General features: G+C 53.6%; 1 protein-coding gene and 1 long non-coding RNA gene across 4 annotated transcripts in view; one reads left to right on the plus strand and one right to left on the minus strand.

Moving 5' to 3' along the window:
- Positions 1-25267, plus strand: part of DAB2IP (DAB2 interacting protein) — a 212022-nt gene that overhangs the window by 2275 nt on the left and 184480 nt on the right. The window contains exon 1 of one of the 3 annotated variants that reach the window (XM_070799188.1): positions 24213-24638. The exons of the other annotated variants lie outside the window; for them this stretch is intronic. Coding sequence (XP_070655289.1) covers positions 24536-24638 — 103 coding nt within the window. The 5' untranslated portion in view covers positions 24213-24535. Of the gene's footprint in view, positions 1-24212; positions 24639-25267 lie in introns of those variants that run through there. 3 annotated transcript variants of the gene reach the window in all.
- LOC109566419 (uncharacterized) lies at positions 2404-7816 on the minus strand. The gene is made up of 2 exons (XR_002181813.2): positions 7639-7816; positions 2404-2587 (listed from the first exon to the last, which is right to left on the minus strand). It is a non-coding gene; the product is annotated as an uncharacterized lncRNA (long non-coding RNA).

Here is a 25267-nt window from a genome sequence, read left to right on the forward strand (position 1 = left end):
GGAGAGAGGTAAGCACTGATGGGGAAGGCCAAGGCCCCGAGGAATCCTTAACCCCACACTTGGAGTCCAGGAAGGCTTCCTGGAGGAGGTGACTCCCCCACCAAAGAAGTGGATGACTCCTTCTTTTGTGAAACAATTTCTTCACCTGGCTTCTGGGATAGGCCACCCTCCTGATTTTCTCCCATCTATCTCCCAGTCTTTTTTTCTGGTTCCTTCTCTTGGACCCTTCAGTCTCCCTGTTAACCACAAGGTCCCTTCAGCAAGGTTGATCTTTTCTGCCTCCCTCTGTGATCTGACTCTTCTGTCCTCATCCCCTGGCTCTATAGGCTCCAGGGACACTGCTCTGTCCTTCCTCACACTCACCAAACTAGTTAACGCCCTCAGGGCCTTTGCATATGCTATTTCCTTTGCCGGGAATCCTTTTCCTCTCTTTCTTCATTGAGCTAAATTCCTCCTCCTCCTTCCAGTCTCCAGTGAGAGTCACTTCCTCAGAGAGGCCCTCCTTAGATCACGTTAAAGTGAAGTGAAGTGAATTCTCTCAGTCGTGTCCAACTCTTTGTGACCCCGTGGACTGTAGCCTACCAGGCTTCTCCATCCATGGGATTCTCCAGGCAAGAATACTGGAGTGGGTTACCATTTCCTTCTCCAGGGGATCTTCCCGACCCAGGGATCGAACCCGGGTCTCCCGCATTGGAGGCAGATGCTTTAACCTCTGAGCCACCAAGCAAATCACACACATTACTCTGTCAAATTAGAGCCCACTCTCCTACCCTCTCTTCCTTTATAGGACTGGTTCCTAGTCACACATGGGCTTTCCTTATGGCTCAGCTGGTGAAGAATCCGCCTGCAATGCAGGAGACCCTGGTTCTATTCCTGGGAAGATTAAACTGGAGCAGGGAAAGGCTACTCACTCCAGTATTCTGGCCTGGAGAATTCCATGGACCGTATAGTCCATGGGGTCGCAAAGAGTCGAACACAAAGTGAGCGATTTTCACTTTCATTTTCAGTCTCCTAGTTGCTCGACACCTTATGGTATGTGTATGTGTTTAACCTCTGTCCCCAACTCATCTCTAAGTGTACTGACAGCTGTTATCCCCAGAGCATGGCTCTCTGCCTGGCCTGTAGTGAGAATCCAACAAATGCTTGTGAACGAGTGAGTGAGCAGATGATTCGGTTGGCTCAGCCAGGGAGGTGAGAAAAGACATTCCAGGCAGAGAGAACCTCAGGGGGTTCTCTGACACTTCTGGTGAGAGTGATGCTTCTGGTCAAGGGATGGTGAGTTGAGCTCCTTGGGGACCCAGGATGGGGACAGGGTGGGGAGAGGCACAGCTGAAGGAAGGGCTCTGGGCTGCCCTTCTCTTCTTCAAGCAGAGCAAGACTTTCTTCCATTTGGTGGATATCCTGAGCTCTGATTCCATTCACCAGGTGTTCAGGGGCTGAGAGGAGTTTGGCTGCATCCCTAGCCGCTGACTCTGATGTTCTGGAGGCCTCGGCACATTCAGGGTATCTTAGCAGACTGGGCTGAGTAGAGCCCCATAGGGTGTCCTGAGACGTGGGACCTTAGAACAAGATCCTTAGGACAATGTCCTTAGAACAAGGTCATTGAGGGCTCAGACCACAGCTGGGGCGAGCAGCACACACAGGAGCAGAGATTTCTTTAATACAACAATCAGGGGCAGGAGGGCAAGGGCTTGGAGCCTGCACACTAACCCTAGCAGAGCCCTTCATGGAGGGGGCTCAGTTTCCCCAAGGGTAAATCGGGGTGAGGACCAGACAAGATCTGACTGACTCCCTCTGGCAAGGGCCTTTCAGAGCTGCATGGAAAGGCCAACCTAGAGAAGCAAAGCACAATACTTCCTTCTCGTGTCCTCTGATAGCCGAGGAAGGGGACGAGGGTATCACCCAGTCACTGACTTGACTCTCACTCAAGACCCTGAGATCCTTGCGGGCAGGCACTGTGTCTCATTTGCTGCTGTATCTCTAGGGTCCTGCACAGTGCCTGGCCCTGTGAAGGTGCTCCATATGCATTCATGGGATGAATGAATGAATGAATGAATGAGTGAATGAGCTGGATCCTGCCCTTAACTTGATCGTGCCCTCAGGCATCTTCCTCCTCTCTGGGCTTCTGGTTCCTTAACTGCCTGATGAGGGTACTGTCCTCCACACCCCCGACTGTTTCCAGCTCTGACCATCTAAGAGTCTAATTCTGACTCAGCACTTGGCACCCTCTTGCCTCCCTGCGGCCTGAGCCACATCCATCCCGGGTGGCCTGGACTGAGTCCCTGCTCCTTGTTCAAACTCAGATTCTTCGTCCGACAAATGGACAGACTCAACGCTGCCCTGCCTGTGTCCTGGGTTGACTGGGGTCTCCACAGGGGTGATTGAGATGAAACCACAAGAGGCTGGACACCTGTTGGGGGGAGTTTATGATTCATGGGTGAGGGAGCTGGGCTCAGACAGACGGTCAGGATAAAAGCTCAGGAAAGGGCTGGTTGCTCTGGCAACCCTGGGGGTGGAACAGACAGCTCAGAACCTTCAGTTTCTTCTGATGATAACCGCCAAAGGACTTCGGCTCCAGCTGGGGGCCCTGCAAAGAGGCAGATGGAGGTGATTTTGTAAACTTCCAGGTACAGCAGGTACCATAACCAGTCCCATTTATTGAGCACCTGCTGCACGCCGTCCCCCCTCCCCAGGCAAGGTCTTTTAGGTACACTGCCTACTTGAATCCTTGCAACAGTAGGCTGATATTATAGCTCCATTTTCCAGATGAGGAAACTGAGGCTCAGGGAAGGGACGTGATACCAAGACCTAAGAACAAGGTCAGTGATTTAATCCAGGTTGCCACAGAGCCCGGGGGCTCCAAGAGCCATCTCTATGCCAAAGCTGCCACCCAAAATCCTGTCTACCCAGGAGTGTTTGTTAGAGCCATTCAGGGGACGAGTGTGAGAGGGCACGAGCCACCACCGAAGGCGCTGTCAGCTCAGCTGGGGACAGTGAGTGCAGGAGCCACTGTAATGGGATGGGGTCAGTCTAAAGAGAGGGCTATTTTGGGCTGGAAGCTGTCAGGGAGCTTGATGTCACCACTCCCTGGCCCTTCCCCCGTGAGAGGGGCAAACTGAAGATGTCATAAGAGACATGCCTCAGCTGGTAGCAAATAGAAAATAACCATAAAATAGCAGCCATGTAGCTGGCCACATGCCTCACATTCACCATCTCGCTTCCCCTTCCCCTGACCCTGCGAGGCTGGTGTTGTCCTTCTCATGTTGAAGATAAGGCAGCAAGTCCAGAGAGGCTGAGTGACTCACCCAGAATCACACAGCGAGGGAGTGGCAGAGCTGAGAGTCCTGTGGGTCTGTCCCACGCAGAGCCCGTGCTCTGGAGCAGTACCCACTAGACCCTTCTCTGAGGCTCCTGTGTGGGTGGATCCTTGGGAAGATGGGTGCTGTTCAGACCTGCGTTCCACCTCTCACGGGCAAGGGAGGGCCTGGGGCCTCCTCCCGGTTCTGCCACTCAGCTTACTCAACGGCAAGCCTCAGTTTCCCCAGCTGTCAGGCCACCCAGACTCCCTGGGGTAGGGAAGGGAGGACAACCCGGGATTCCTTCCATCTTGCTCTACGGCTCTGCTGTGGACTGGCTGACTGGGCCTCTGGCGACCAGGAAGGAACAGGAGAGGCTACATCCCCACTTGAGGTCCTTTCACAGGTGGAGGAGTCAGGCCAGAGAGGCAGAGTGGGGATCCCATTTCCTGAGCTCTGGCTACGTGTCCAGCTCTGTGCTAAGAGTCCACATGCAATCATCGGTTCCTCACACAGGAAGGAATAGCCCCACTGCTCAGATGTGGCAATTGAGGTTTGGAAGAGCCCAAGGCCACAAGTTAGTGGAAGTACTCATAATTCAAACCCAGGGCTCCTAGATGCCTGTGCTTCTGCCCATTACTCTGGGCTGCCTCTCGGGTATCCTGGCCCTGGTCCGCAGCCCTTCTGTGTGTCCAGAAGAGCCTCAGTCCTGCTGGCCAGCCTCGCCTGGGCCTCTGACCTTCTCCAGCTGGGCAGGTGGAAGAGGGGAGGAGCCCCCCTCCTTGCCCCAGAGGATGCTGGGAAGAGGCAAAATCAGGAAGAAGAGTCAATAAAAGAAGAACAATGAGGCCGGACAGGGAGGGGCTTAAATCTTGGATGCCCCCACACCCCAGCAGCTGGCTTCACAAGAAGGCCAGGGGGAGTGGCCTAAGGAGGGTGGGAGGAATCAGGCCGGCAGAGCAGGAGGAAGTGCAGGGAAGAGGAGCTGCTGTCTGCATGGTGAGGGGCTCCTGGTGGGAGAAGGGGGGAGAGGCAGACTCCGGGTGTTTAGGAAGCAAAGACATTTCACCCTGGGCCCCCCACAGGGGCCTGGGCTTCCATGCTGCTGCACCTCCCCCAGGTCTGGGCCACGTGGCTCATGCGGGAGGACCAGGGTGGTGCCCAGGCGGTGCCTTGTGGTACCCAGGTACAGATCCTTGTTGAATCACTCAGCAGCAGGGACTGTTCCCCTAAGCTTCCCTCCCACCTGGTATATTATTTCTTGGCACATGTTAATTTCCATTTTATGGATGAAGAAACAGGCACAAAGAGGTGAGATCACTAACCCAAGTGTCGGTCTTGTGAGTAATGGGCCCTAACTTATCCCCAGGCTGCTGGACCGTGGCTCTGGGCCCCCCTTATACCGAGAAGGCTGGTGGGCCTTTTCCATGAGGCCCAGTGTGTCCCAGCACCCTCACACTGGCTGTCCTCCCAAATGGACCACTGGGTGCTCTGAGACCCTCCTTGGTTCCCACTGCCCAGCCCGTTCTTCCTACTGTGGGTATGCCCTGGGCTCCTGACCCCACCTCAGGCCTTCAGAAGCTAGAGCTATGCTCCTCCCAGCTGGATTTCCTCCCAAGAGGTCATCTCAGAAGCCCTGGGAGACTAGAGCAAACAGAAAATGGCCCCAAGTGGACAGAGACTCAGGAGAGGGTCTTTGGGGGTCCTCCTGCCCACCCCCCACTACATGGTACAGAGATGAGGGCCTCAGAGAGGAGGAACCAGAACCCCTCAAGGGCCATTCTACTTCCTAAGTGGTCCTGAGCTCTGCCCTGACTCTCCACCTTCTGCCGCCATCTCAGGCCACGCCCCCTTTGGGACTCTTAGATAGCTGCCTTGTCCCCTCCTGGGGATCCCCATCTCCACCTGTCCTCCAAACTCATCCTCTGTGTGCAGCTAAAGGGGCCACTCTCAGGCATCTGAAAGTCACACAGGGCACTCCACTGCAGCAGGAGAGAGTCTAAACTCATTACCATGGCATCAAGGCCGTCCACCATCTGACCCTTGGATGACACCTCTGCCCTAGTCTCCAGCACACCCCTCTTTCTCTCCACTCCCTCATGATCAATTCATCTCACTTTGTATGTGCCATCCTCACCTTTGTGTGCTCCTCCCTCACCTTTGCACTTGTTCATGCCCCTTGCCTGGAACCCTACTCTATCTCAACTCTTCCCACTACTTCTCCCCCAATCTGGCCACTCTTACTCAGCCTGAGGTCTCAGTCTGGGTAACCTGGGTGTCACCTCCTCCAGGAAGGCTTCCCTGACCATCTTGCTTGACCTTCCAGGCACCCATGTGCTGACAGGATAGTACAGTGCCTTTACTTCCCTGCCTGTCTTCATCTCTCAGCTGTGAGCTGCTCTACGCACCAGACTGAAAAGTTGGAGGCTGAGAGGGTGGTGTGAGAAAAGAGGGCAGGATGGCCTGGTGTCTGGCCTGTGTGGCAGGAATGTTGCTGTCTACGTGGAGAGGGGGACCTGGGTGGAAGAGCAGATTCTGGGCGGGAGGGCGAGTGATGTTCTGGGCTTGCTGTATCTGAAGGGCCTGCAGGGCCATCCAGGGGTTTTCTGTAGAAGAGTCTGTGACCTTCTACAGAAGGAGATGTGACCTCCACAGAGGCGCCAGCTCCAGGGTGGAGGATGGCAGCATCAGGGGCTTTCCCAGCTGCGACAGTACCCCTCCCTTTCTTTAGGCTTTCTAAAATCTTCACTCACCTTCCCAGCCAAGGTGCTGCCACCTCCTCCAGGAAGCCAGCCCTGACCAACCAGGCTTAGGCTTCTCTGTTCTTTCCTTGACTGTCCCCTCCTGGTCCTCTAGTCTCAGGACATCTCACGGGCTATGTATGTCTTGGAAGTCTTCAAGGATTGGCCACACCCCCTTGTCTCTTGTAGACTCCACGTACCCCCCCATAAGGATCGATACACAGAGACAATGCCAGTGTGGCCAGGAGCCCCGCCCCCTCCCCTGGACGGAGTCAGATTCCCCGCAGTCTCAGCCAGGCAGATTCTGGGAAAACCAAACAGAAGCCTAGAGAGCTTCGGGTCAGATTGACACAGGAGAGCAGTGGGGAGGCAGGCAAGGGGAGGGTACATTTCTGTCCAATCTGGAAGTGTCTGCCTGGATGGCTGGGTCTTCGCAACCCCAGGCCTGAGGCATTCCAGCCGGTGACCTACATCCCAGCGTGCCTCTGTGCATGCGTGCGTGTGTGTCCGTGTGCATGTGTGTGCACATGCACAGGAATGCGTGTAGAGGACACGAGCACCTCGCCAATAGGATGGAGCGCCTGCCTCTCGGCTGGCTGTAAGTGAGCTTATGAGGCTGCGAGCCCAACACTCCCACCCTGGGGTCCACAGACTCGGCACCAGAATGAGGGGTTGCTGGGTTCCAGAAAAACCAGCTCAGGGCACACAGTTCCTGAAGTGGCTGGGGTGCCTGTCTCCCCCAGCCCCCCGGCCCCCACCCCACCTCTGCCCTGGGCTCTCTCTCTCCCTTGACCCAAATCTCAGATAAATGGCCTCCCCCCGCCTTAGCTAACGTGGAATGTGAGGCATGGAGAACAGGGCAGTGGAGGGAGGGGACCCAGAGCACGGCTGAACCAGGAGGTGGCGGGACACCCTGGAGGAGGCACTGTGCGCTCTGGCCTCCTGAAGCCCAGGCTGCCAAATTCAGGGTCGTACTCAGGAGCCCTCCGGAGCTGTCCCAGGTCCGTCCCTGGTTTTCTTCCTGGTACCTGGTACCCCCGTCCCCAACACCTGCCTGGGAAGGGAGAGTAGAGACCCTCTGTCCTGGTGAGACTGTTCTTGATCAAGCGGCTGTATTAACTCCATGGCCTAGAAGTCAAGGCACCTAGGAGGGTGCCTGCTCTGAGATCCTTCAGTCTCCTTTGGCCGACTCTATGGTGGACTGAGTTGGGGTATCTATACCCTAGCTTCTGGGGCTCTTTTCCCAGACTGGGCCTCTGACTTGGAGACGATGGACAGCACCTGTCTCCTGCTGGGCCCACCTGCTCCAGCCCTGCCCCCTCCCCCACCTGGCCTCATTCAGTTGCACAGACTCTGGGCTGAGGCTCCAGCTCCAGAAGCTTCCCCAGGCCCCTCCCAGGCCCACTGATGTTGGTGCTTCAGCTCTGACTCCTTCGCTCAGCTCCCTGTTGAGGACAGGTGGCTCTGGGGTCTGCATCCCCCTCTCTCTGCCTGCCTGGGGACCCCCTGATCAGCCCCTCCACCAGCCCCCTTCTCCAACTTCACATCTCACCCCCTCAGTGCCCCCAGCCTGCTCAGCTGCCTCAGGGCAGCTCCCTCACCTCCCACACTGTCCTCTGCACCATTCCCTGCTCCAGACTGCTCGACCAAGGCTGCCAGTGGAGCCCCGAATGCAGGATGTCCTCCACAGGCGCTGGCTTGCTGCTCCTCTGGGCTGAAAGGCCCTGGTGGTGGTGGGGGGGGCGGGTTGCTCGGAGTGGGTGGCTCAGAGCAGGGTCACTCGACTGGTAGCCTGTCTGAGTCAGATCCCTGACCCTTACCAGGCGGTATGTAGCTTCAGGAAAATTGCATAACTTCCCCCAGCTTCAGTTTTCCCTGTCTGTGCGATGGGCTGATTACGCCAGCCCTGTCTACAGGTTACAGGGAAGAGTAAATACTTAGAAAACAGTCCTTCGACACGTTCAGACAGAGTTATTATTACTGGGTTTGTGACTGTTTGAATCTTTCACTACCCGCAAGCACGTGACCATCATGCCCCTCCCCACCCACCTCTCTGGTCCCTTCTCAGTCTTCTGCGCAGGCTCCTCTTCTTCCTCCTGTGGCCAAGCCACCCAGATGCCCAACCACGACTCCTCCCTCTCACCACAGTCTCCACCCCTTCCTCACATCTGTGGTCTCCATCTCCCCCTACCCCTGCCCTCTTGTGGCCTGGTTCATGCCCCTACCCCCACCCCCATAGCCAGCCCCACCCCAGGCCTCCTGCCTTACCCTCTGCCTCCAGGCCCCAGCCCCCCAGACCAGGGGACTCTCTGCAAAGTGCTCCCAGAACCCCTCATCTTCCTCTGCTCCCTGTCACACGGGTATCAACCTATCCCTGAGCCCCAGCACATTTTGTTTATATTTGTTAAATGAATGACCCCATATAAGCCATAAAGGGCTCCTCTGATCAATGCAACACATGGCGGGTATTAAAGAGCATTGGAGCTCACTCTCCCGGGGTGTCCTCTTGCCCCCAGGAAGAGGGAGGAGACTTGGGCTGATCGTGGTCATCCGGAGGGTTCTAATCCCTCCGGGTTGTCATCGCACCAGCCTCACCCCTAGGGATTTGGACTCAATTAGTCTAGAGGGGTTTGATTCCTGGGTTGGGAAGATGCCCTGGAGGACGGAACAGCTACCCACTCTAGTATTCTTGCCTGGAGAGTTCTATGGACAGAGGAACCTGACAGGCTACAGTTCATGGGGTCGGAAAGAGTCGGACACGACTAAGTGACTTTCACTTACACTTTTTTCACTTTTTCTGTCTACAGCAAGGCTTGGGCATTGGAGTATTTAAACTTTTCCCCTCCCTTCCTCCTCTCCTCCACCCCCACCAGGGGGTGGAGGGGCAACCACTGAGACTGGGGGAGGAAGGCGCTGGAGCCTGGGGGTCTTCTTTCTCTGCACATGCTTGCGTATGTGCATGCTAAGTCACTTCAGTCGTGCCCAACTCTTTAGCAACCCCATGGACTGTAGCCTGCCAGGTTCTCTGTCCATTGATTCCTCAGGCAAGGCTACTGGAGTGGATTGCCATTTCCTCCTTCAGGGGACCTTCCCGACCCAGGGATGGAAACTGCATCTCGTAAGTCTCCTGCATTGAAAGGCAGGCTCTTCACCACTAGGGCCACCTGGGAAGCCCCTGCCCATGTTTACGTCTCTTAGTTCAAGCTGAGCACTTCTCTAGGCTAGCTCACCGTCAGCCCTGGAGGTCCAGGAAGGCAGAAGGCTGAGTCCCTGTCTTCAGGGAAGAGCTCAGGGCAGGGGCCCAAAGCTACAGTGACGTCCCAGGGCAGGCAGGCTGGAGAGGCCAGCAGGGGAGAGGCTAAGCTTAAAGGTAACCAGGGATTGGCCTATGGAAGGAGGTAGTGAGCAGGCTGGGGATGAGTCCACTGGAGACTTTTGAGCAATTTGGTGAGGCTGGGCCCCCAAATCCAGATGAGAGGGGTAGGGGAGTAGCCTGGAGAGGTTAGGGGTCCAGGCTCAGGGGCTTGGTTTCATCCTGCGTCCCAGGGAGCCATGAAGGGGTTCCAGCACGGGAGGGATGCAGTTGTGCTGTTTCCCTTGAATTTCTAAGAACCAAAACCACACCTCTGCTCAACTCAGTGCCCGCCTCTGAGCCAGCTCAGCTGAGTTTGGCTGACTGTCTAGTCAGGAGGTCATAGCCCCAGTAGGAGAAGCCTAGTTCAGGGGTAAAGAAGCTGCCTGCGATGCAGGAGACATGGGTTCGATCCCTGGGTCGGGAATATCCCCTGGAGAAGGAAATGGCACCCCACTTCAGTATTCTTGCCTGGGAAATCCCATGGACAGAGAGGAGCCTGGCGGGCTACAGTCCATGGGGTCGCAAGAGTCAGACATGACTTAGTGACTGAACAACAACAACAACAATCCTTTTCCAGTAGGAGAAGTGGGGGGTTGAGAAGCTGGGAAGAGCCCCCAGCAGGAGAGAGAGGCCAAGAAGGCCAGGAACCAAGAGGGCAGCAGCTCTGCTGGGACCGCCTAAACAGGTCTCCCAGGTTTCCTAAACAGACCTACTTAGCCTCTGGTTTCCTAAACCTCGGGCTTCAGGAGTCTCCCTTCCCAAGGTCCTCAGCAGCCCAGTGTGAGCTCAACTTCTAGGAAGAAGTCAGAGGACAATCTAATCCTGTTCTTCTTGGCCCCAAGAGTAGATGGTTCTCCACCTGAGATTGGCCAGATTGGTGGGAACCTCAACTAGGTAAACCAGCCAGAAAGGGAACAAGGGATGGGAGGGAGAGTACACAGCTCGTCGAGCTCTTGCTGGAAAACCTACCCCCATCTTACAGAGGGGAAAACTGAGGCCCTGAGATGTTTCACAATTTAACCCACACTGCTAGGAAATGGCAGAGCAAGATTGGATCCCTGGTTCTGCTGGCTTTGTGAGTCTGCACTGAGTCCCAAGTTACCTAGTCCTGTGCCAGGAAGAGGCAGAAGGGAAGGGGCCTGGGGTCCCTATTCACCTGGTCCGCTCATTGCATGTAAGTGTGTGTGTGTGTGTGTGTGTGTGTGCACGCATTGTCACTTCAGTCATCTCCGACTCTTTGCAACCCCATGGACTATAGCCAGCCAGGCTCCTCTGTCCATGGAATTCTCCAGGCCAGAATACTGGAATGGGTTGCCATGCCCTCTTCCAGGGGATCTTCCCAACTCAGGGGTTGAACCCAGGTCTCATACACGTCCTGCATTGGCAGGCAGGTTCTTTACCACTAGCGCCACCTGGGAAGCCCCTACTCATTGCATAGATGTGCAAACTGAAGACCAAAGCTGGCAGTGGCTGCCAATCAGGGACGCGAGGAATTGGGATGAGGGAGTCAGAGCTGGCTACTGGGAGTGGGCAGCATGGGGTGTAGGAGAAGCGGGGGGCTGGTGTAGGCAGCAGAGGAGGGTCCCAACAGGTGGGAGGGGCTGGAAAGAAATGAGATTTAGGTAAGTAGAGGTCAGCAGGGAGGACGCTCCAGCAACAGGAACAGACGGAGCAAGGGTTCAGAGATGGAAATGAGTGTCTGGAGTCGTCCAGCCTCAGCCTGGGGGTGTGACTGGCTGGAAGGCTGAGTCACAGCTGAGGACACGGGGTGAGGAGGCTGTATCCTCAGGCGGGGTTTCTCAACCTGGGTACTATTGATCTGTGGGGCCAGAGAACTCTGTCGTGGGAACCAACCTGTGCGTTGGCAGGTGTTGAGCAGCATCCCTGGCCTCTACACTCCAGGTGCCAATAGCATACCCGCCCCCAACCCCCAGCCCATGTCATGACCACCAGAAATGTCTCCAGACATTGCAAAATGTTCCTTGCAGGATAAAATTGCCTCCAGTTAAGAATCACTGTCCTGGAAGCTCCGGTAGCTCAGCTGGTGAAGAATCCACCTGCAATGCAGGAGACCCTGGTTCAATTCTTGAGTCAGGAAGATCCCCTGGAGAAGGGATAGACTACCCACTCCAGTATTCTTGGGCTTCTCTGGTGGCTCAGCTGGTAAAGAATCCGCCTGCAATGCAGGAGACCTGGGTTGGGAAGATCCCCTGGAGGAGGACATGGCAACCCACTCCAGTATTCTCACCTGGAGAATCCGAATGGACAGAGGAACCCGGTGGGCTGCAGTCCATGGGCTCGCAAAGAGTTGGACACAACTGAGCAACTAAAAACAGCCACACAGCACAGTCCCAGAGTCAGCAGGAGCCAAGGAAGGGGAGGGACAGGGTCCAAAGCTGCTGTCAGAAATGGTCTGTCCTCCAGCCCAGTCACCAGCCTCTCACTGCCCTCTCCACGCCTCTCCCTTCCCCTGACCTGGGCTCCCGGAGTGCCAGGAAAACCTCCAGCAAGGCGGTGCAGGGCTGAGGGTCTAGCTGAGTGGTGGAACAAAAGAGCTTGTGTTTGGGGAAGAAAACTCCTCCCGCTCTCCCACCTCGGTGTGATCAGGCCACGAGGGGCTGCTAGGCTGGGCCAGGCGCTTGCCTGAGCTGGGATCTGGGTAGAAGGTGCTGGGTTGGGGAGGGGAAGCTGACCTGCGTGAGATCTTGTTCACAAACAGGCCCTGAAATCAAAGCATCCCAGCCAGTGGAGATGGGATCGAAACTCGTCCTGACCCTTGGTCCAGCGGGGGTGAAGGGGTCAAGGGCTGCCCTCTCGGGCGGGGGCCAGGCCAGGGCGGAACAGCCCAAAGCCTCTCCTCCCTTCTGTCCACGTGCTCTATCTCTGAGGGAGCCCAGGATGCAGGGAGTGTGCTGAGGGAGGGTGGGGGTGGGAAGGTGACAAAGGAGAGGGAAGTGTGCACACACACCCTCAACCGTGCGCAGCCAGACGGAGGAGCTTCTGTAACGATGTCTGGCCTCCCTATCTGGCCTGCTTCATTGCTCCACTGGCTCCCCGTGACCCTTGGGATCAAGGCTACAGCCCCTGGTCAGCCCTTCCAGGACACCAATCTCACCCCACCTCCCATGACTCCCAAATCCACCTCTCTTCTGGGCCTGGAATGCCCATCTCCTGCCCACTGGCAGTGGCTTCCATGCTGCTGTAACTCCTATTCACGCATTGGTGCCCCTTTGGTCACCACAGCCTCCAGGAAGCCTTCCTGGCTCCAGCGACTGAGTGCCTGAGGGCACTGGTGGCAACTGTCACTCCAGCGTGCAGCGGACTCTGTGTGTGAAGTCGGGCCATTCCCCCGGAAGCCTCAGGCCCAGAACAGAAAGCTGGTAACTGGTGAGCATTTGTTGAAGGAAGGAGGGAGTGGGGGAGGGATTAAAAATCACATGTTTTTAGAAAAGCGAGAGAGGAAACAATGGGCAGAGCTGGGCTGAGAGAGGAGTAGCCTGTCCTTCTGGCCAATGTGTCAGGACAGACTGACCCCATGGGTCTCTGGGGAGAAGCCGGGAACATTTCTCTGTGCTGAGACTCCTGGAAAGCTTCCCTGAGGGGCAGGGGCTTGGGCACAGCCTGGCTTTGCTGACGGGCGCCTTTCCGATTTGCCCCATGATGCTACCAACAAGGCAGAACAGGGGTTCAGGGGGTCGGGAGCTTGCAGGAGGGCATTTTGCGGCCCACCCAGCATTTTGGGTATCACCAGCCATCAGCGGATCCCAGATTCCTTGGTTATAACCTCAGAGCTGAGACACTCTGCCCAGGCCAGTGGTTTTCCAACTGTGTCTGAGAAGATGCCCAGAGGGTGCCAAACAGGAGAGACCCCGGTTGCCCTAACACAGCTCTGCCCAGAGCAGCTTCGCTTTCACCTGGTGTAAAACGTGGGCTTCACCTGACTTTTTTTTTTCGTTTGAAATGAAGGTTCTGTAGCTCAGGCAGTTTAGAAAGAACCCTCCTCCTTCTGGAGCAGATAAGGCCAGGGAGGGCTTAGAGAGGAGTGCAATGACAGGGCCATGTGGATTTCCTGGCCTTTCCCACCGCAGAACCACAGGGCCCTCTGCTGAAAGCATAAACATGAGTGAATGAACAGGAATCTGGAAGCAGGCTTTGTTTGGTAATGTGGGATGACAGCGAAGGACGCTTGGTTTCTGGGGCGAGGGGTGGGGGAGGGGGAAGAGGAACTTCCCCAAAGCGGGAAGCAGAGCTGGGTGGCCCGTTACTGCGAACTTATTCTACATGATACCAGCCTGCGTCTGGAGCTGTTCAAAGACACTGCACAGAGTTCAGGTTTTAGCCAGAGCAGCACTGGGTAAAGAATTGGAATCTCAAGGTTCAAGCCCCAACGCCTCCACTTACTCACTGTGTTGACCTTGGCCAAATCAACCCTCTCTTGGGACTCAGTTTCTTCCTCAACAAAATGGGACTCACAACACTCCTCTGCCCCCCTGTTGCGTGAGGGGTAAATGAGAGCATAGAGTCAAGGTTGAACTATTCCTGGGGGGGCTCAGATTCTTCTTTATCTGTGAACTTAAAGTTCACCATCTAACGTCTGCATCCCACCTATGCCCTTTACTAGCTGGGCGACTTGGGGCAAATTTTGTAGCCTCTGTGTCTTAGCTTTCCCATCCCTAAATGGGAATAAGAGTAGCACCTGCCTGCCTCACGGGATGTAATGAGTTAATACATGTAAAGCATCAAGAATGGGGCTGCCTAAGGGTTCGTTATCAATATTTGTGTTCAAGTAACAGCAGAGGTCTTGCAGAGGAGAGATCCCAGAAATGCAGTACCAGAATGAAGAAGATAATGAATGGACGCAAGGAAAATCCAGGTTCTCCCGGGGAATGCCTTGTGGTCCTAATTCAGCCCAGCCCTCACCTGCCGGTGGTGTCTTCCAGGGGTTCCTCTTATCTGGGAGCCCCCCTGCACCTCCCTCTCTCTGGGCCTCTCCCCACGTTTTTCTGCAAGCAGGCAGAGGTAGATTCCATTTCACCCCTAGATGACTTTGGGTGATAAAGAAGTAACTTCAGCCTCCTTGAATCGAATCTTCTCTCCAGAACATGTAACAAACCTGGAAATTGGAATTGCCCTGGAGCTGATTATTCTAGGAGGGCACCTCCTGGCATTAAAACTAAATTAGATCAAGGTACCTCTGTTATTAGCAAAATAATTCCCTGCGATTAGAGAGTGCAGCTATGAATCCTGATGGCAGATGAACTTCAGGTGACTTACTTGAGACAAATAACTGTGCAAAAATCACAGGCTCATCTAATCACTTCTCCATAGCGTTGCAGTCGGGTAATTATGCTAATGGCTATAAGAAATCACCTTCTTCGGTCTGGGATTGGGAGGGCTGGAGACAGAAGCGTGTGTGGCGGATATTACATGCTCCAAGCTGGAGAGGTTGGGAGTCACGCTTGGTTCCAAAACTGGTCCTTTCTGGGGAGCTGGTTTGGTTCCTTGTCGATTGGAACACAGTCAGGAAGGCAGTGGCTTCATTGTCCACCTCTTTTCAGGTCATCTTCATATGAGAAATTGAATTTATCTAAGTTCCACTGGTGGGCATGATAATTCCAAGAAGCAATTTAAACGATGAAAGCTCGGGACTTCTGTGTTAATTCGACTCACACATGTGCATTTGTGCCCTGGCAGGATCTAGGCACGGGCAGGGGGAATGCCAACACTGGAGAGAGTGTCTGGCATTTTCTGAACACAATCTCTTGTCCCATTAGCCACTTAAGAGAGGCAGTATTGTCCCCATTTTAGAGACAGAGGAACAGAAGCTCAGAGACAAGCAATGACGCACCAGAGGTGCTACTGCTATTAACTAGAGGAGATGACCACTCCCTTCTACCCAGAGGGGTCTGAGGGCTTTCTGGAAGTGTGGACACAGTACACAGTGGAGGGAATTGTAGGCAGAGAAACAGTTGATCAAAACCCCCAGAGGTGGGAGATTAAAAGGGGGCGGGTGTGTTCAAGGCTGGGAGGTGGGGTTGGGAGAGCCACTGAAGATCAGACAAGAGAGGGTCCCAAATGACCAACTGATGGTTGGACAATGGGGAGCCGCAGCAGGTGTTTGAGCAAGAGTGGGATAATGTGGACTCTGAGAAGTACCTGGGCCACAGCGTGGGGGACCCCTCCATGAACCGCTGGTAGAGAGGGGGTCAGAAGGGGATGAGGTAAATAACAGGTAATTTTTTAGTATATCACAAATACAGCGTAGGACACATACTAAAAAATTATTCATTGTTTATTTGAAAGTCACATTTAATTGACTGTTTTGTATTTCATCTGGCAATCCTATCCCCAGCTGGGTTCTGGGCACCAGATGTTTCCTCTTCCTGGTATAACTTTCCCCACTGGACATGCAGCCTGGCGAACTCCTACGCACCCTTTGAGGGCCCGCATTCCCAATTACTGCTGTGGCAACATTTATCAGACACTATTATTGTTACTTTTTTATGTTATCGTTCTAATATCTGTCTTTCCTCTCAGCAGCCAGCCTTACTGACTGCATAAGAAAAAAAAAAAAAAAGGCCAGGCAGGACTGTGTTTAGATCCTGACACTCTCCCCACCCCAAATTGCCTCCAATCTCCACTTCTGTCTCAGGAGGAGTTGGCCTCCGCTCCCAAAACCCTCCTTGTTCCCTAGAGTATGGCTCACCTTTCTCACTGGCGGCTTCAAAGTCACAGTCTCTTCTGGGTCATTCCACCAGCCGGGACACACAGCAAGTTCTCCTAGGCACAAGGTGGGTTCCCCAGGCAGCAGGCTCTGAGACATATTAGGATGTAGGAGGTCCAGCAGGGCCTGCTGGTGGAAGGGCCTAGGCAGGGCAGGAGAGGGAGAAGTTGAGTGGCTATACAGTCTGAGAGCAGATCTCAGCATCCCCTGTGGAGGTCTGGGAAGGCCCAGGAGCAGGGCTGGCCTTCCAGAACTGTCCTGAGTAGTGTCAAGGGGCTGGGAGTTTATGTACCTGGGGTGACTGGCCACTAGACAGGAAGGAAGGGCACCCTGGGAAGGGGCATCACCTCCAGGGTGGTGGCTCATTTCAGCAGAGGCCACCCCCAAAGAGGGCCCTCTTGCAGCAGCCTCGTTACACCTGGAGGAGTGAAGCCTCTCTTCTCAAAGAGGGGTGTGTTACAAATCATGGTGTCCACCCCCTCCCAACCCAAACTGTTCCTCTTTGCAGTCACCCAATCTCTTGTCTTCCCTCTGAAGAGCTATCTACCCCATTCCTCACTCCCAGTCAACCCTCCTCTGACTATGCTCTTCGAAGCCTCCAGGCTGCGCCCTTTAAATCTACCTTCCTCCCCCAGATGGAGGGATTTTTGTAAAATTCAAGCATTGGCTGTCCCTCCCTTACTTAATGGACATGAATTTGAGCAAACTCCAGGAGATGGTGAAGGACAGGGAAGCCAGGCGTGCTGCAGTCCATGGGGTCACAAAGAGTTGGACACGACTGAGCGACTGAACAGCTCCTACTTAAGACCTCCCAGGAGCTGCCTGAAGTCACTGCTTCTGGGTGTGGTGCTCAGGGCTCCCCCTGACCCAGCTCTGCCCTGTTTCCTGACCCCCTCCAACCTGCTTGATCAGAACCCCTGGCTCGCTGGGCCAGGCCGGCTCAGACGGCCGTGCTTTGGCAGAAGCTGTTTCCTCTCCACCTGGTTAACTTCTCTCTCTGCTCCGTCAAGACACTCTCAGAAGTCACCTCCTTGGAAGACTTTCCCCTGGCCTCCCCTCTGGCGCATGAGGATGGCATCAGGGCCCTGACAACCACTCACCTGCCTCAATCATGAGCACATGGGCTCAGCACCCAGGGGTGCTCCAGAGGCCCAGGCAGTGTTGTTACCTGTCTCTTACTCTGCACACGAGAGCAGCCCACTATTCTGTTGATCTGTGCCCTCAGCACCAAGCCCAGAGCCGGGCACAGAGGGAGACCAAGTGACATGGACTCTGGCGCCCAGGGAATCTGAGAACTGCAGGGGTGGGTGTGAGGAAACTGACAGAATCAAAGGCAGAATCAAAGCACTGGGGGCTGATTAAACTCAGGCAGGGCTGCACCCACCCCACTCCCCAGACAGGCTTGTCCTGGGAACCAGAGCTCCTCCCGTTCAGTGTAATTCAGTGTCTGACTGCAGCTGCATTCTCTGTGCATATTTGATTTGCAAACACCTCTGAGCTTGAAGCGAGGTTTGCATGTTTTACTGTTAGTCTTTCGTGACCCTCAGGGCCCGCACACACTGGATCAGAGCTTTGCTCTGCTCCCTTCTCTCCCTCTCCATTCATGTCATCCTTGCCCTGGGGGTGCCTGTGGACCTGGGTGTTCAATCTAGTGATACTTCAGTCTCTGTGGTTTTGAATCTCACTTCCGTCATTGAGTGAGGTCCCCTCACCCCAGGAGGCAATTGTCATTGGTTAGTTTCCTTGACTATAAAGTGGTTGTGTCGCCTCATAGGCTCTGTGTGCTCAGTTTGCTTTGCGACCCTTCGGAGGTGTAGCCCGCCAGGCTCCTCTGTCCATGGGATTTGTCAGGCAAGAATAATAGAGCAGATTGCCATTTCCTCTTCCAGGAGGTCTCCCCGACCCAGGGATGGAACCCGCATCTCTTATGTCTCCTGCATTGCAAGTGGATTCTTTACCACTGAGCCATCAGGGAAGCCTATGGAGATTTGGACACACATGAGTTCAAGGACAGGCGTTGTATTTCCATGCTGTGTGATGTTCTGACAGTTGCTTAAACTCTCCGAGCATCCTCAGAGGTGGCTGTACTCCCACTTGTGTGCGTATCAGTGGGCAGAGGTGTAGAAACTTCTGACAATGAACAGTGCCCAACAATGATAAACAGAGTCCAGTGCTGGAGGTGCGCAAGCAGACTTGGGTTCACTCATTCATTCAACAAACACTCACGGAGCACCTACTATGTGCCAGGGCCTTTGCTAGAGGTGGGGAGTGAGTGAAAGTTGCTCAGTTGTCTTTGTGACCCCATGGACTACACAGTCCGTGGAATTCTCCAGGCCAGAGTACTGGAGTGGGTGGCCTTTCCCTTCTCCAGGGGATCTTCCCAACCCAGGGATCGAACCCAGGTCTCCCGCATTGCAGGCAGATTCTTTACCAGCTGAGCCACTGGGGAAGTCCAAGAATAATGGAGTGGGTAGCCTATTCTTTCTCCAATGGATCTTCCCGGCCCAGGAATTTAAGTGGGGTCTCCTGCACTGCAGGCGGTTCTTTACCAGCTGAGCTATGGAGGGGTACAATAAGGAATAAAACCAGGTGTGATCCCTGTGCTCAGGGACATCCGGCCCTGGGAGGCCGATACATTCATCCAGTGGTCACATAATGGAGGTACAGTCACCAAATGCAATAAACACCATGAAAGACAGTGACTTGTGCCACGGAAGTATAGTGTGCAGAACCGGAAAAGGCTTGCCTGAGGCTGGGGAACCAAGGCTGCCGTGGAAGAAATAACTGAGGCAGGATGGGAGGGGACAAAGGAAAGTGGTCCACAGCAGGGAGCCTTGAGTGTGTAAAGGCTGCATAATGGGAAGGAACATCACATATTTGGGGGCTCAGAAGCTGACTGGGGGGCTAAAGGCAGAGAGGGAGAGGGGAGACAGCAAGAAGGGAGATGGAGGAATGAGCAGGGCCAGACCACCCAGGGCCTGGTAGACCACATGAAGGCATCACGAAATCACTGAAAGCTTCCAAGCAGGGGTGGGATGATGGTGGATAGGATTGGATTTGAGCTTTAAAAACCTCAGAGGGCAGACCTGTAGGGAGGGGGCAATGGGGAGAGGGCCCAGGTGGAGGAAGGGAACCAGTTCAGTTCTTCCAAAGCTCAGGCAAGAGATGACAGCCAGTACCTGGACTAGCCTGGAAATAACCATTTGGGAATCACCAGCACAAGGACAGCAGTTGAAGCCAGGGGCCTGGATGCAGCTGAAATTGCCCGTGAAAGAGAGTCTGGAAGGATGAGAGGGAAGCAGACAATCTCCAACTGCAGCTTTTGTAGCCTAGTAATGTGAGGCAGCCAAGGAGAGGAAGACATGACCAAAGAGCTAGGACAAAAGCTGGGAGAGGATGTTGAGATGGAAGGGACCAGAGGGTGAAGTCTGGCCAAGAGATCAGGTGAGATCAAGATAGACGAGTGTCCTTTGGAGTCACCATCAAGGAGGTCATCAGTGACCTCCCTGAGAAGCATCAGGATGGCAGACCTTGAGCCAGATGGGATTTCTGCCTCATGTGGCCATTTTCATGGGACTAAGCGCCAACAACGGCTAATGTCCATGTTATCAGGATAACGTGATATTGTCTAGTGTGATCTGGATCAAAAAGGATCAGCTCATTAGTTCAGAAAATCTCATCTGAACCTATGAAATGCACAGCATTGCTCTTTTCCGGTGACCACAAAGTCCTGTTGACTTCATATATTTGTTTTCTTGTACAACTTGTAACACTGGCCAACTCATCTTCCGGAGTCTGGACTATAAGCAATCTGCCAGCCTGTACTTTGACTTGATGGAAGCGCCCGACAAGTGGACATATGTGGATTTTGCATACAGAGTAAAGACACATTTGGTAAATCGCCTTAGACGCGTCCCTGGGGAAGGTGCTACAGGCTCCGTCGCCCCTACAGATGGAAGCTGGCAAGGAAAAGACAAGTCCAGATTGGGATCCCTGGGCTACATGTGAAAACAGATTGGAGGGGGTCGGAGTGGATGTGGGGGGCCAGGGAGGGGGTGTGTGGTTCTGAAATGCTGTACAGACCCATACCCAGAGGTAGGACAAAGGATAGGAGGAAGGACCACAGGAAGCACTGACTCAGAGCATACGTCTGACTCCTCTATCTTCTGGGTCAGCCTCCAGGTGCATGTTTTTGTTCAGAACTGGAGAACATTACCCAGGTATTTCTTTTACCAGCTCCCCACTTTCCTAGGAAACAAACGGTCCCTTCCACACTCCCCTCCAAACATCTCCTTCTTGGTCAATATTCCCATAATCACTACCTGTTCCAAAATTGGGGCCATGCATTTGGCCTCTATTACTTCGGTCAGTTTTAAGTGAAATCAATCCCAAATATTCACTGGAAGGACTGATGCTGAAGCTCCAATACTTCGGCCACCTGATGCGAAGAGCCAACTTATTGGAAAAGACTCTGATGCTGGGAAAGATTGAGGGCAGGAGGAGAAGGGGGAGCAGCAGAGGATGAGATGGTCAAATAGCATCACCGACTCAACGGACAGGAATTTGAGCAAACTCGGTGAGATAGTAGAGGAAAGCGGAGCCTTGTGTGCTGCAGTCCTTGGGGTTACAAAGAGTTGGACACGACTAAGCAAGTGAACAACATCTCACTGAATCTTTGCAAGAACCCTTGCAATAAGCCCTAGTCCTTTCCTGGTTGTGCAGAAACTGAGCTCAGAGGGATGTAATAACCTACCCTTGTTCACACAGCTGGCAAATGGCTCGGCCTGGATGTGAACCCTCTCTCTCTGACCCCAAATGTCACAAAACCTCCAAGGATGCTCCATGAAGACCAAGCAGTCAATCTATATATTGGGATTGCTTTCCTTCTGATAGTTTAGCACGACCTCTTTTATTTCTGAGTATCTGGATCCACTTACCCCTGGTAACATTCAACAGATGTTTCTGAGCCTGGGTGGGACAGCTGCAGTGGTCGCTTAGACGGGGATAATAACCCTGAGGAGTTCACAGTCAGCTGAAGGAGATGGATCCATACACAGGAGCAACAATCCACAATGTGATTAACAAGGATAGTGGGGTGCGTGGGTGCGTGGGTGCGTGCGTGGCCTGGGAACCCTCTGCCTGGGAGCCCTGAAATGCCCAGAATTGGACTGTAATAGGAGAAACAGACCTTGTCCCAGCAGAGATGGGGGAGGACTGGGCATTCCAGGAACAGTGAACAGTTTATGAAGGCATGTCAGAGGTTGGGGGTTTGGGAGACCTGATTGCATGGTGATACTTGAGTGAAGGAGTCTCAGCTGGCCGGAACTAGGGTGTGAAGGGCCCCAGTGGAGACTGGGGGGCAAGCTGTTCGTGTTCTTAAGCTCTACTGAGCACGTCATCATGAGTTAGCCTTGTGTTGAGCACTTCACAGACACGATGACCACATCACTTAAATAAGGAAACTGAAGTTCAGAGCCAGAGTGGATTTTATATTTTATATCATCATGCTTGCTCTGTATCTTTGAAAATGTTCTGAAAAGTCAAGGAAACACATGTTCTTCTTCATTCAGATCAAGAAATAAAATCTTACCAATCGGGGTGATGGCTTTTCCTGTCATCCTTCACATCTCCCTCGTCCCCAAGAGGTAAACACTTCCTGAATGGTAAGATCATGGCATCCGGTCCCGTCACTTCATGGCAAATAGATGGGGAAACAGAGGAAACAGCGGCTGACTCTATTTTTCTGGGCTCCAAAATCACTGCAGATAGTGATTGCAGCCATGAAATTAAAAGACGCTTACTCCTTGGAAGGAAAGTTATGACCAACCTAGACAGCATATTAAAAAGCAGAGACATTACTTTGTCAACAAAGGTCCGTCTGGTCAAGGCTATGGTTTTTCCAGTAGTCATGTGTGGATGTAAGAGTTGGACTATAAAGAAAGCTGAGAGCCGAAGAATTGATGCTTTTGAACTGCGGTATTGGAGAAGACTCTTGAGAGTCCCTTGGACTGCAAGGAGATCCAATCAGTCCATCCTAAAGGAGATCAGTCCTGGGTGTTCATTGGAAGGACTGATGTTGAAGCTGAAACTCCAATATTTTGGCCACCTGATGCGAAGAACGGACTCATTTGAAAAGACGCTGATGCTGGGAAAGATTGAGGGCAGGAGGAGAAGGGGATGACAGAGGATGAGATGGTTGGATGGGATCACCGATTTAATGGACATGGGTTTGGGTGGACTCCGGGAGTTGGTGATGGACAGGGAGGCCTGGCGTGCTGTGGTTCATGGGGTCTCAAAGAGTCGGACATGACTGAGCAACTGAACTGAACTGAACTGAATGGTTTCTGTGTCATTCATCTGAATTTCCTTATACTTTTAGCACATGTATGCATTCCTAGCAACAGAGAGTATCATTTTGTTTTTAATGTTTTAGAACTCTACATGAGCGAATTACACAACTTGATCTTCTGCAACTTGCTTCCTATTCCCCCACTTATGATGATTCATAAAGGAATTTCTAGTCATTTTCACTGCAGTGTAGACTTTCACTGCCCTGTCTACAATTTGTTTAAGCATTTTGTCCACTGATGAGGCTGTTTTAGCTTTCTTACTAGGATAATGTGGTTGCAGTGAGCAAAAAGTCCTCCAGATTTATCCCAGAAGCCAAGTCTCTGGGTCACTGGGTATCGAGCATCATTTCTAGATATGGTCACCTTGTCCTCCAGAGAGGTAGTACCCATTCCCCCTCTACCGGCAGTGTATCAGAGTTGTCTGTGCTGTACAACATCTTCATCAACACTTTCTGCCATCCTCCCCTTTGCTTGTTGCCAGTCTCACCAGTGTGAAATGGCACTTCCTGTGGTTCTATTTTGCATTTCCTTGACTGAGTGAGGCTGAATCTCTTTTGATATTAGACATTCATGTTTCCCCTTCTTAGAATTGCCTGTTTATGTTTTTGATTCAGTTTTCTCTTGTCTCTTTTGAAAACGGACTTGTAGATCTCTAGTTATCACGTTTCACATGTCTTCTTTTGATAAACAGAAGTTATGCTCTAATTAAATGTATGTTTTTCTTGATAGTTTGTGCTTTTTGAATCTTTAAGAAATCTTTTCCTACTAAAAAGTTTTTGCATTTAAGTTTTTAATCTACCTGGAATTGATCTTGCTTTATGCATGGTGTGAGGTAGGGATTCCATCTAATTTTCTTCCAACATGGATGTCCAATTGTTCCATAAAAACCGTTTGTACAAAAGTCTACCCTTTCACCAGTGGCTTGCAGTACCACTCTGCCACAGATGAAGTTCCATACATGTATCTATGTTTGCAGCCTCTATTCTAGCCCATTGGCCTATTTATCTATCCCTGGGCTAATATCATACAGTCTAGTTGTACCTTTTTAGACCCTTAGCACCTCCTTGAATTCAAAGAGCTAGTGGCTTCCCCTGATCAGATCCATGTCTATTCATCTTTATGTCTCTTTCATCATTCATTATATAAACATCCACATCATGCTTTTGTTTGCAAAAGCCTTCTGACACTCAATCTCTTGGGCTCCTCTTATGCAGAAGAGGAAACCGAGGTACAGAGGAGATGATCTGCCAAGGTCACACAGCCAGAAGGTGTTCTTGTAGGATTGCAGAGCCGCCCTGTCCATCCATCCATCCCATTTTGCCCAGGCTCTGAAGACCTCTATCTGATCCTCCAGCTCAGCTCATCTGGGGCAGGATTTTCACTTTTCTTTCCTTTCTCAGCAAGTCGATCCTGAGTGGTGTGTGTGTGTGTGTGTGTGTGTGTGTGTGTGCGCGCGCCCCCGCGAAATCCCACTTCCGGGAGGCTCTTCCCAGTACTGGAGACCAGTAGGGAGAGTGAGACCTAGGGTGGGCACATTTTCTGGGAAGTCTGAGGCCTGGAGTCTGCAGGAAAGTAGACCGGCGGGGTTTCGGAGTCGATCTAGTAGAGAGCCCTTTCCCTGGGCGTGCCCTTGGGACCTGGGAGCCGCCTTCAAAGAGGACGCTGGCTTCTCCCAGGAATTAGAGGCTTCCTCCCGCCCTCCCGCCCTCCCGCCTCCCGAGGCAGGAATGCGAAGGATCAGCTTTCAGCCGAGCAGCGGCTGCCGTTCCGGGGAGCTCCCGGTGCAGGCCTTTCCTGAGCTGTCGAATTAACTGGTTCTGTCTGTCCAACTGGGAGAGCAGCTCTTGATAAAAATAGCGCCCTGCCCAGCGCGACCCGCGCTCGCCGGCAGCCCGGCCGCGACAGTCCCAGGAGCCCTGGGAGCCCCGCACCAGGAGTTCCCACCCCGGGGCCTGGCCCAGGTCCCACCCCCGACGCCAAGGCCGAGGCCCCAGGGCACAGCGCTGTCCCTACAGGTGCCGCGGAGGGTGGAAGGCCCGCGGGCCGAGGAGCTGCTGAAGCCGTCCGGGATGGGAGCCGGCGGCGCGGCCTCCCACTCGCTCGCCTGGGCCTCCCTGCCGCTGCTGGGGCCTCCCGCCGGCGCCCTCTGCGAGGACACGCTTTGCTGCCGAGGTAAGACCGGGCCGGCTGCCGGAGCGCCCTTCGCTCTTCCCAGGCACTTGTTGGCGCCTCTTTCTCTTTCCCTACCGGGATCCACGGAGAAGGACGAGGGGCCGGCCCAGCGGCGGGGGACGAGGGTGGGGGTGGGGGGCGGCGAAAACAGGCGTCGGAACCCGAGCAGGGCTTGGGGAGAAGAATCAGGCGCTCTCTGCAAACTCACCTTTGATTTGAAAAAAGTCGCAGTCTCGCCACCACGTTCGAAAAGTTCTTCCCTCCCTTTGGCCTCAGTCTTCCTATCTGGAAAATGGGACAATAAAACCGTCCCGCTTTAAATTTGACTGTGATCCCGAAGGAAGTTGGGGAACCTGCTGAAACGAATCGCAAGCACATTCTGGAGATGTTTGCCCCAACTCTGCTGAGGTTGAGAATTTGTTGGTGGGAGGCCTGGACGTCCCTTCCCATTGACACAACCCCCGCCCTACCCCGACCCCACCCCGCCTCTCCCGGACCTCTGAACCTAGCATCAGTCCACAGCCACTGCGGGTGGAGATCGAAGGGAGGCGCACAGCAGAGTTTAAGGGGTCAACCGAGGGGCGAAAATCCTTGCGGGAGAGGAGGGTGAAGAGTGAAAGAGGGGTGGG

The sequence above is a fragment of the Bos indicus genome, chromosome 11, assembly GCF_029378745.1.
Source record: "Bos indicus isolate NIAB-ARS_2022 breed Sahiwal x Tharparkar chromosome 11, NIAB-ARS_B.indTharparkar_mat_pri_1.0, whole genome shotgun sequence".
Classification (NCBI taxonomy): Eukaryota; Metazoa; Chordata; class Mammalia; order Artiodactyla; family Bovidae; genus Bos; species Bos indicus.